This window comes from Propithecus coquereli, unplaced genomic scaffold (assembly GCF_000956105.1).
Source record: "Propithecus coquereli isolate 6110/MARCELLA unplaced genomic scaffold, Pcoq_1.0 Scaffold16, whole genome shotgun sequence".
Lineage (NCBI taxonomy): Eukaryota > Metazoa > Chordata > Mammalia > Primates > Indriidae > Propithecus > Propithecus coquereli.
Genome location: NW_012140524.1, coordinates 11380609 through 11392631, shown reverse-complemented (window position 1 = coordinate 11392631; position 12023 = coordinate 11380609). Strand labels below are relative to the sequence as shown.

The 12023-nt window shown below is 41.1% G+C and overlaps 1 protein-coding gene across 1 annotated transcript in view; it reads left to right on the top strand.

Moving 5' to 3' along the window:
• CMAS (cytidine monophosphate N-acetylneuraminic acid synthetase) overlaps positions 1–1452 on the top strand; it is a 34822-nt gene extending 33370 nt beyond the window's left edge. Inside the window, exon 7 of the mRNA XM_012640977.1 lies at positions 899–1452. Coding sequence (XP_012496431.1) covers positions 899–1093 — 195 coding nt within the window. The 3' untranslated portion in view covers positions 1094–1452. The remainder of the gene's footprint in view (positions 1–898) is intronic.
• The last annotated feature ends 10571 nt before the right edge of the window (positions 1453–12023 follow it).

Here is a 12023-nt window from a genome sequence, read left to right as displayed (position 1 = left end):
TATTAGTAGTATTTGGTCTAAAATATAATAATAGTTTTACTTAGAGTGGTGAATCTAAGGTACTGGGAGCTTCTGAAATTCATCCTATCCCAAAAAAGGGGAGGAAGGAGAGAAAGGGTAAAATTATGTCAGTGTGATTTAGTATTTAACACTTTAAAAATGATAATTTTCCAATAAATAAATGGCATACAAATCAGAGAGAACTATTATGGATTATAAGAGATTTAAGATACGTATCAACAAAATATAATATATGAAACTTATTTGGCTCCTGATTTAAATAAGTCAACTATTAAGAGAGAATTTTGAGACAATTGGGATACTTGAACACATACTATGTTATTAAATGATAATTAAGTGAGTTTGATGATATTGTGTCACTGTAAGAAAGTATATTCATCTGTGAGAGGTAACTGCCAAAGAGTTTTTGGGTAAAATACGCTGTCTGGGAATTCCTTCCTCTCCCTCCTTCCAAAAAAAATAGGGGGCAGGGAATAGAGAAAAATATTGACAAATGATCTAAAACATTGATAATCATTCAGTATGAAATTGGGCTTCTTGCATATGTTTGAAATTTTCCTTAATAAAAAGTTTAAATAATTTGTAATTTATATATGGAGTGTTTAACAAGTATAATATGCATGGCCAACAGAAAGTATACTCCATTCTCCTCCAGCTGATAAAGAGTTTATTTTTTATTGCTTTTATTGTTTATTTTTTATTGCTAGATCTCATTTACTTTAAAATATTTTTGTTCCATCTAATCTTTAGTATTCTTATATGCAGTGCCCTTAGGTCTTACTGAAGTTGCCAGAGTTACTTACTGGTTGCTATTTGCATTATTTAGCTAGAATATTCTTTGTCTCATTAAATGCTCGCTCTGTATTTATTTTACTTGATAGGAAATGAAGTGTCTGATGAAGAGTGCTTGAAGAGAGTGGGCCTAAGTGGCTCTCCTGCCGATGCCTGTTCCACTGCCCAGAAGGCTGTTGGATACATTTGCAAATGCTATGGTGGCCGTGGTGCCATCCGGGAGTTTGCAGAGCACATTTTCCTACTAATGGAAAAGGTTAATAATTCATGCCAAAAATAGAAATTGGAAAAGAAAGGATACAGCCTTCTTCAGCCAGTTTGCTTTTATTTTTGATTAGGTAAAATTCCACGTTGTAATGTTACAGAGGGTGTGATTTGGTTTGTGATATAGCTTAATATCTTTTCAAAGCAAATCTTCTCAAATTATCATTCCAAAACCTATGAAATAATTGTGCTCTACTTTTCTCTTTATGCAAGATAATTATTTAGAGATTAATTATAGTCTTTCTCAGATTTTTAGTAAATGCAAGTAAGAACATCATCAAAATTGACTTTGTATTGTACCCTGTAAAACTGTGTGTTTGTGTGCTTTCGATGATGCTGGGATTTTATTTATTTGGGGACAGTGTGTCTGGTAAGACATGCCCTTCTATTAATAAAATTACATTTCACAAACTTGATGAAAACTGCCTTGTTGATATAGAAGAAATTTACCAATTATTTCCTTTAAACACTAACCATGCAATCTTAGTGGAAAACAAACCCTGGATCCCAGGTGTACAACATCTTTATATATATATACAGATAGCATATACAGTTGTCCCTCAGTATATGTGGGAAATTGGTTCCAGGACCCCAGCATATATCAAAATCTGTGCATACTCAATCCTGCAGTTGGCCCTGTGGAACCATCATATGCAAAAAGTCTTCCCTCCATATATATGGGGTTCACGTCCTGAGAATATTGTGTTTTTGATCTGCATTTAGTTGAAAAAAATCTACATATATAATAAGTGGGCCTGTGCATTTCAAACTCATGTTATTCAAAGGTCAACTGTATACACAAATACAAATATCCACATAAATTTATATATTATGAAGTTTATATATTGATTTTGAGAAAGAGTAAATTACTTAGAGTTACCTCTGAAATAATGGTAGTTTTGTGTATAGGCATACCTCGGAGATATTCTGGGTTTGGTTCCAGACTACCGCCATAAATGAGTCATACAAATTTTTTGGCTTCCCAATGCACATAAGAGTTATGTTTACACTATATTGTAGTCTATTAAGTGTACAGTAGTATTCTGTCTAAATAAGCAATGTACATGCCTTAATTTAAAAATACTTAATGCTAAAAAATGCTGACAATCATCTAAGCCTCCAGCAAGACATATTTGTGCCGGTCAAAGGTCTTGCGTTAATATTAACAGCTGCTGCCTGATCAGGGTGGTGGTTGCTGAAGGTTGGGGTGGCTGTGGCAATTTCTTAAAATAAGATAATTGACTCTTCCTTTGACAAAATAATTTCTCTGTAGAATTGTGATGCTGTTTACCCACAATAGAACATCTTTCAAAATTGGAATCAATCCTCTAAAATACTGCCGCTGCTTTATCAGCTAAGTTTATGTAATATTGTAACTCTTCTGTTGTCATTTCAACAATGTTGACAGCATTTTCACCAGGAGAAGATTCCATCTCAGGAAACCACTTTTTTTGCCCATCCATAAGAAGCAACTTCTCGTCAGTTCAAGTTTTATCATCAGATTGCAGCAGTTCAGTCACATCTTCAGGATCTGCTTCTAATTCTAGTTCTCTTCCTATTTCCAACACATCTGCAGTTACTTCCTCCACAGAAGACTTCAACCCCTCAAAGTCCTCCATGAGGGTTGCAATCAACTTCCAATCTCCTGTTAATGTTGGTATTAATATTTTGACCTCCTTCCATGAATCACGGATGTTCTTAATGGCATCTAGAATGGTGAATCCTTTCTAAAAGGTTTTCAATTTACCCAGATCCATCAGAGGGATGAATCACTATGTATGTCATCTATGGCCTTATGAAATGTTATTTCTTAAATAATAAGACATAAAGTTGAAATTACTCCTTGATTCATGGCCTGTGGAGTGGATGCTGTGTTCGCAGGCATGAAAACAACATACATCTTGTACATCTCCATCAGAGCTCATGGGTGACCAGGTACATTGTCAGTGAGCAGTAATATTTTGATAAGAATCTTTTTTTATGAGCAGTAGGTCTCAGCAGCAGGCTTCAAATATTCAGTAAACCATGTTGCCAATAGATGGACTGTTATCCAGGCTTTGTTCCATTTATAGAGTACAGACGGAATAGATTTAGCATAATACATACTTAAGGGCCCCAGTATTTTTGGAATGTTAAATGAGCACTGACTTCAACTTAAAGTCACCAGATACATTAGCTACTAACAAGAAAATCAGCCTGTCCTTTAAAGTTTTGAAGCCAGGCATTGACTTCTCCTCTCTAGCTATGAAAGTCCTAGATGGCATTTTCTTCCATTAGAAGTCTGTTTTGTCTACATTTAAAATCTGTTATTTAGCGTAGCCACTTTTATCAATTATCTTAGATCTGGATCACCTGCTGCAGCTTTTCCATCAGCACTTGCTGCTTCACCTTGTACTTTTACATTATGGAGATAACTTCTTTCCTTAAACCTCATGAACCAACCTCTGCTAGCTTCCAACTTGTCTTCTACAGCTTCCTTACCTCTCAGCCTTTATAGAATTGAAAAAAATGAGGACCTTGCTCTGGCTTGGGCTTTGGCTTAAGGGAATGTGGCTACTTTCATCCTCTATCCAGACCGCTCAAGCTTTCTGCATATCAGCAAGAAGACTGTTTTGCTTCCTTGTCATTCATGTGTTCACTGAAGTAGCACTTTTAATTTCCTTTCAAAACTTTTCCTTTGCATTCACCACTTGGCTAACTTTGGCTAACTTTCAGCCTATGTCAGCTCCTTACTAAGCTTTTGATTTAAAGTGAGTGAGATGCAACTCGCCCTTTCACTTGAACACTTAGTGGCCATTATAGGGTTATTAGATGGCTTAATATTGTTGTGTGTCAGGGAATAGGGAGGTCTGAGGAGAGGGAGATGAGGAATGGCTGGTCAGTGGAGCAGTCAGCACACACAACACTTACCGATTAAGTTCTCTTGTCTTACACGGGCATGGTTTGTGGTGCCGCAAATCAATCACCACAGTAACATCAAAGATCACTGATCACAGATCACCATGACAGATATAATATTAATAAAAAAGTTTCAAATTTTGTGAGAATTACCAAAATGTGACAGAGACATGGCCTGAGCACACGCTGTTGAAAAATCGTGTCAATAGACTTGCTCAACACAGGGTTACCACAAACCCTCAATTTGTAAAAAATGCAGTATCTGCACAGTTCAAAAAAGTAAAATTCATTGTAATGAGATATGCCTGTTATATATTTGTCTATCATTACAATTTCACAGCTTACATAGATCATTCTTCTACCTGATTGGATTCCAATAATGGGGCAATATCTCATAGATGTGGACACTTACCTGACAAATAACATTTTCTGTCTAACATTTACATCTATTTTCACCATAAGAAGAGTTCAAGTAAAACTCTGACAAGAAGCAAGCCATTCAAGCCAGCTATGCAGGAAGCTGTTTTCCTCTGTCAGGACTATTGGATTTGCACAATTCAGTCTGTCTCTGTAGCACAGACCTAAGTTGGAAACAGAATCATCTTCACATTACTTTTCTTTACATCTTGTCCTAGTTTTGCTCTCTAGTTTTCCCACTGCCAACTTTATTTTTTTCCCATCCCCTTAAATTTACACATCCCCAGAGGTCCTAACCCCACTTCTTATTCTTCCCCAGGGATTCCATCTGTGCTCAAGGTTTCAGCTGTAACCTTCGTACAGATGACCCTCGAATCTTATCTCCAGCCCCAGTACTCTGTTGTGAATTCTGGTTGTATTTCAAACTCTTCATGTTATAAGCCAGACACCTGGACTTCACCTCTCAAGTTTCTGATCTTACCATTATTAAGACATAGCTTTTCTCAGTTTCTCCTTTTATCTTTATTCAGACACCAAATCTTGAGTTCAATACTACTTGCCCAATGTCCTTTTGGTTTATCCTGTACTATTGCTAGATAAATTGTTCATATGTTTGCTATTAACCTTTACAAAATCTTTTAGTGACTCCACACTGACCACAGAATGAAACATACTTCAGACCAAACATTGTAGTCTGGACACAAACTAATATACTCAGCCATCGTTCCTACTGAGTATTGGGGGTCACTCCACTCCAGTCATAGCCTGTTCTTCTCAAGTCCCACCTTCATCGGCATGAACGATTCATTCCTCTAAAACTTCTCCTGCTAAACTACCTCCCAAATTAATTACTGTGTGTGCATATAAATTATACTGGAGTCCTTGTTTAATTTCAATGACCCAAACCCAAGTACAAGGAGACAATTCAGTTCTCACTGTTGAAACTACTTCCTGTGTTCCCAGCAGCAGGAAAACTTAAGAAAATATCTTATGTTCAGCTATAATATGTAAGGAATTTACAAGTTAGAAGTTGCCAATCCTATCCTTACAACAAGAACAACTGGACAAACTGAAAATCAATGACTTGGACTCGGAGAACTGAGTCACAAGACAAACAGCTACCTACTCTGGAGAGATAGGCACAGGCAGAGAGATAAGGCCCCTGATGCTTGCTTACCTCAAGATACCCCTAAAGTGACAGAAACACTTAGCTAGTAATTTTGATGAATTGCTGGAGCCTGAGAGTGGACCAAAGTGAGAGCGAGAAACTCCTGGAGGTTACTGTCATGGGAGGTGGATTGGGGTGGGGGGATGAGAACACTTTCCCTCCAGGAATATCAACAGGTTCTCACAGGGAGGTTCTGAGGATTCCAGGAAAATCTCCCAAGGCCCTGGCTGGAGGGGAAAAAGAACAGTCATTGTGAAACCTTGTCAGATTCTCCTCCCTGACAAAGGCCTATTCTCCAGTAGGAAGGATTTCTCCCCAGAGGGCCATACTGAAAACTTCCCTCAGTTAGGAGAAAGGAACTCTGCTCAACTCCAACTCACTTTCCTGTTTCATCTAAGGGGGAAAAAATCCATAATCAACAGGAGAGAGGGCACTAAGGAAGTAGATTGGGAATGCTACAAGCAGGGTAAACAGTAGGGAACAGTGGGAAGAAAGTTATACCCCTGGGGGAGGACTGGAAACACTTGTGAAAGTCATATGCTCAAGACACAAGCCAAAGGCCAAAACTTAGAAGATTTTAGAATGCTCTCTCTCTCCCACACCATACACCACAAGTCTCTAGTATAAGAAAAGTGGATTTCAGCAAAAAATAAAAATAAAAAAAAAAAGGCTGCAAGACAGACTTTCTCTAAGGAAAAATACAAAAGGGAATCCCAAAGCCAAAAACAAGGACATTGGAGGAATTTGAAATCTCCTATATCTATAGCTATAAGAGATTAAATACAGTCTAACTCCCAGCAAGATTAATATAAATCTTCACATCAAAGACCTATTTGCCTTAGTACCTACCTATTACTCATTCCAGTGTATTTATTTAATAGTTTTCAACAGCAACAACAAATTATAAGACATAGCAAAAGCAGAATCTGAAGAGAAAACAGTCATCAGATCCAGAGTCAGGTTATGACACAGAAGTTGGTATCAGGCAATCTAAAAAATGGCTATGATTAATATGTAAAGGCATGTAATGAAAAAAGTACACAACATGCACCACCAGGTAGATAATGTCAATAGAGATGGAAACTATAAGAAAAATTAAAAGGAAATGCTAGAAATCAGAGACATAGTAACTGAAATGAAGAATGTCTTCCATGGCTCATCAGTAGATTTGAGACAAATGGGTAAACTTGAATGTTGGTCAACTTAAAAAATTCCCAAACTGAACACAGAGGAGGAAAAAATGAAATAAACAGAACAGAATATCCAAGAACGGTGGGACGACATTGAAAGCTGTAACATATGTGTAAAGAACTATCAGAAGGATAAGAAAGATAACAAGACAGAAGAAATATTTAAAGTAATAATGGCCAAGAACTTCCCAAAATTCATGACAGACACCAAACCACAGATTCAGGAAACTCACACCACATTTCAAAGGATTAAAAACAAAATCCTACAACCAGGCATATCATATTCAAACTTCGGCAAATCAAGGACAAAGAGAAAATCTTAAAAGAAGCCAGAAGGAGAAAAACATAGAGGAATAAGTATACAAATTATAACAGACTTGGCTTCAGAAACTATGCAAGCAAGAAGCGTGGAGTGAAATCTTCGAAAGGCTGAAAAGAAAACAAAACTGGCAATTTACATTTCTATATCCAGCAAAATTTTTCCTTCAAAAGTTAAAAAAAAAAATTCTTTTTCAGACAAATCTGAGGGATTTCACTGCTGGCAGACCTGCTCTGCAAAAAATATTAAAGTTCTTTAGAGAGAAGAAAAATGATATAGGTCAAAAATTTAGATCTTCCAAAAAGAGCATTAGAAAAGGAATAAATGAAGATAAAATAATATCATTTTTTTTCTTGTCCTTAATTGGTCTAAACGATAACTGTTCAATAATAGCAACAAGACAGAGAAATATCCGAGAGTGACGACAGCATAAGGACGAGTGAAATGATTGACAGCAATGTCACCAGAATGGGAGGGATTAACTGAGAGTTTACTCTTATAAAGTTCAGCTAGGTAATGTTACTTGAAGTTGGACTTAGATTACTTGGAAGTGTATATATATTGTAAACCCTAGGGCAATCACTAAAAGTGTTTTTTAAAAAGAGGCAGAAATGATACCCCAAGCGAAGACATAAGATGGAATGCTCAATCAAACCCAGAGAAAAAGAGGGGGAGAAAGAACAAAGAACAAATGCAATGAATAGAAAACAATTACAAAGATGGTAAATTTTATTCCAACTGTATCAATAATTGCTTTACGTATGAATGGTCGAAACACACCAGAGATTGTCAGATTGGAATAAAAAAAAATTAGACCTAACTGAATGCTGTCTATCACAAACCTACTTTAAATATAAAGACTCCAAAAAGTTAAAAGAGATGGAAAAAGAAACATCATGCTAACACTAATCAAACAATGATATCATACACTCTATCAGTTATCTATTGCTATATAACAATCACTTCAACACATTTGCTTAAAATAATAGTCATTACTTTTTTTTATAACTCTGTGGATCAGCAATTTGGGCTGAGGTCTGCAGGGCTGTTCTCCCGGTCTTACTCCTGTGGTTGCAGTCAGCTGGGGGCTGGAATGGCTGAATGGTCCAGGCGAGTTTCATTCACACGCCAGCTGTTTTCTGGAGTTTTCTCTTCTGGTGGTCTTTCAACTTTAAAGAGACTAGTCTAGGCTTCTTAACGTGGAAGTCTGAGCAGCAAGAAGACTGGATACTGCGACACGTTTGGAAGGCTTCCCCAGAAGTCACACAATGTTACTTCAGCCTCAGTTCTACGGGTCAAAGTCAGTCAAGCTGCTGACTATCCATCTCAGATTAAAAGGTCAGAAGATGGACTCTGGGGGGAAAATGGCTCTCTGCTCCCAGAGTGGGAGATGAAGAACACGGACACCCACACGCGAGTGAGGCGCTCTCCCACAGGATCAGCTTCATGAATCTACAGAGAAGCAGCAAGGGACAAGCAGTGCTGCGGAAAAAATAAGGTGAACTGGAGAAGCGCCCGCAAATACTGGAGAGTGCGGGACAAAGGGGAAGGGCAGCGCGGGATGGCCGCGCCCGGCGGCGGGCTGGCCCGGGCAGTGAGATCTGACTCACAGGAAGACGACTTTTCCTTTACCAAACCCCACTTCCACACAGGCAGGGAAGTGCCAGAAGTCAGTGCAAAGTGGTAGCACAGACTGACAAGCGGTGGGGAGCCGAGACAGGAGCGGGGTCCATTTCGAACGCGCCAGAGCACGGCGCTGGGTCGGCATTGGAGGGGAGGGACCGGCCCTAGCGGGTGCTTCCCGGATCAGACGCTGCCCGAGCCCACAGGGGAGAGTTTGGAGGCAGCTTCTTGCCACAGGAGACCGCCAGGACCAGATCAGGGGAGGGGAACTCCATAAAAGAGGCTCTGCTGTGGAAATCGCTGAAAGTTTGGCGGGCGCTGGGAGGGACACAGCACAGAGTCCTCCCGCGGATCTGTCCAGAGTCACTGTGTGTAGGGCGGGCGGCGGGCTCAGTGGGCAGCCCTGGGAGGCAGCTCCGGGAGTCAGCAACGGTGGACCCCGGCTCTGGATGCCCTCCCGGTGCAGTCGGCTCCAGGGCTGACTAGCAGTGGGTGGGCAGTCGCCCTTTGGGGAGCCCAGAGCCTGCGATTGCCGGGACTTGTCACCCGGGCAACGGCCTGAGTCACAGCCGCTGCCTGCGCGGCAGAGCTGGTCGCGCCCTACGAGGAGGAGAGTAGCGCACGCAGCCACTTTTTCTCCCGAATCTGCAGACAGTCTGTCCCAGCCAGCGACTCAAGCCCCGCCTCCGAAAGGGCGGAAAAGGGAGAAAGAGTGATATTTCTGCCGAGTTTCCAGGCGGTCTCCGGCGGCCCTGTTTCATTCAGTCGCTGGCGCTGTCCGCAAAATGACGGGGAATTGAAGGTGAACTGAGGGAGACTGCTTATAGAACTGTGATCCGGGACACATAAGTCCCCCTCTGCCTGGGCCACTCATCCCCCACCCCCACTCATGCACCGCGCTAAAGGGCCTGCCTCCTCCACTAGGCGGAGTAAAGGGGTCGCTTTTATTTTTCTATTTCTTTTTTTTTCCTATTTCTTTTTTTTTCTAGTTTTTTTATATACATATTTCTCTTAATTCTTACTTTTTATTTTTTTGTGTATATACATATATATACATTTTTCTTCTTTCCTTCTCTTTCCTTTCTTCTTCCTTTTTACTCTCTTTCTGCGAGTGTGTATGTGTATGGGTGTATATCTGAAACTCATGATTGCAGGAGCCCGATTGTTGAATCTCCACAGCGGGGCTATTTTGCACCAAAGAGACAGCACGCACCCCTAAGAGTGTCTAGTGACCAAGGAGGCCGCTCTTCAAGCTGAGACACGCAGTCACCTCTCTGCTGCAACTTGGTAGTTGGAGCAGCCGGCCAAACGGACAGACTGCTCTACAGGAAGGGCCGAGTAGAGAGTAAAGGGGCTGTTTTCCCAGCGAGGTCTTGTAGCCTCATTTTTGCAGTGACTTGGTAATCAGTGCCTCCTCCCAAAGAATTAGTTCCCCACCCCTCATCATGCGGAGGAACAAGGGAAGCTGTTCTCTGGACTGTGGCCCTGTAGGGGTGGTGGATGATCCCTGACTAAGATCTGACCACTGATGTTGCGTACCAAAGGGACTGACCCCGCATCCGCTGGGGTGGAATAGCAGGACAGGCTGCTTTCTGGTCTGGGTCCCTCAGGGGCCTTAGGCAGGGTTTCTCTAGCATCCCTGAAGTGTGTACTTCTTACCAGCTAGTCAACCCTGCCCTTGAAGGGGTGGAATAATAAGGGTCGCCACTTCCTGAGCTGAGACGCCAGGTAGCCCCAGGAAGTACCCTTCCCCCAGTCTGCGGGGTTATCTCCCCCTCTGGCAGGTGAAAACCTGCCCTCGGAGGAGGAAAGGAATGAGAGGAGACGTTTTTCAGGCTGGGCCTTGTGACAGTCTCAGCCAACGCCCCTCCTACAGCCCTCCAGGACAGAGCCCGCCCCTGAAGGTAGGGAGAAAGGAGAAAAAATACTTTCCCCATAGGACTAGCCTGAATCTGTATGATCTTGGATCTAAGCAAAAGGGGACAGTGTGTTGACGCGATACAGCTGATCGGTTTTGAACACCTGACAAGAACATAACACAAAAGCTTGCACCTGGTGTCCAGGCTGTTGTCATCTTAGGGGCTAGTGGTCTCGGAAGGAAAATCTCGACCAGAGTCCTTAGCAATTGCACCAATTGACAGACCCATTAGGAATTCCTCCACAAGAGTGCCTAATAAGCCCTGAATAACATATTAGCAGCTCTCTCCTAGCTACAGATCAAGCAATTTCTGAAGTATACTGCCTCAGGCATGCTGATTCCTGCTGCTCTTCTCACCACATCTTAAGTGATAATAAGGCTCAAGTAGCCCTTGGGAGTGGCAAAACATTTCCCAAAGACTCAGGCCTTCGTATGTCCCATTTGGGATTTTAGAGCTCAATTCAAAGGTTCTGGAATACCTTGACAACTGACTCCTCCACGCAAAATTCAAGCAACAAAAGAGAGAGAAATCTCATAACTAAACCCAGCGCCTTCCACCTCAACCAAGTAGTCGATAGCGGAGTCACACACACAAAAGTGACCCAACTCCTGGAAAGCTAAGCAAGGAAAAGAAACTCACTAATCTCTGTAAGCAGAAGGCACAGACAACAGGCCAGAGATAACCCAACAGGCCAAAATCCCACCAAGACAGCACGAGACCAGGGAACATCTCTTCAGCTCTGCCCAGGAACATCCCTTTGGAGCCCCCAAATTAAGTTCATAAACCAGTCATAGCACATCCAGTCCTTGACAAAGTAGCCTGATGAGAAAGAATCAGCGAAAGAACACAGGAAACATGAAAGATCAGAGAGATAAGTCACCTCCAAAAGAAAATATTAGATTTCCATCAACAGACACCAATGTACATGATACGATTAAACTGACAGAGGAAGAATTCCAATTATGGATTGTAAGGAAACTGAATGGAATAGAAGAGAAAATAGAATCCCAACATAAAGAAACCACAAGAACAATCCAGGAAATGAATGAAAAATTTTCCAAAGAAATTGAAATACTAAGGAAAAACCAAACAGAAATTTTGTCAATGAAGGAGGAATTCAGGGAACTTCAAAACACAATGGCAAGCCTCAAGAACAGAATGGATCATGCAGAGGAAATAACCTCAGACCTTGAAGATAATGTCTACGTGCTGAACAAATCAGACGAAGAAAAAGAACTCAGAAGCAAGAGACAAGACCAAAACTTTCAAGAAATGTGGGATTATGTAAAGAAACAGAACCTTAGGATCATCGGTCTTCCAGAGAGAGAAGAAGAAGATGCTCAAGGGCTGGAAAACTTATTTCATGGAATACTGGAGGAAAATATGCCAGGCCTGGCCAGAAATCTGGACAT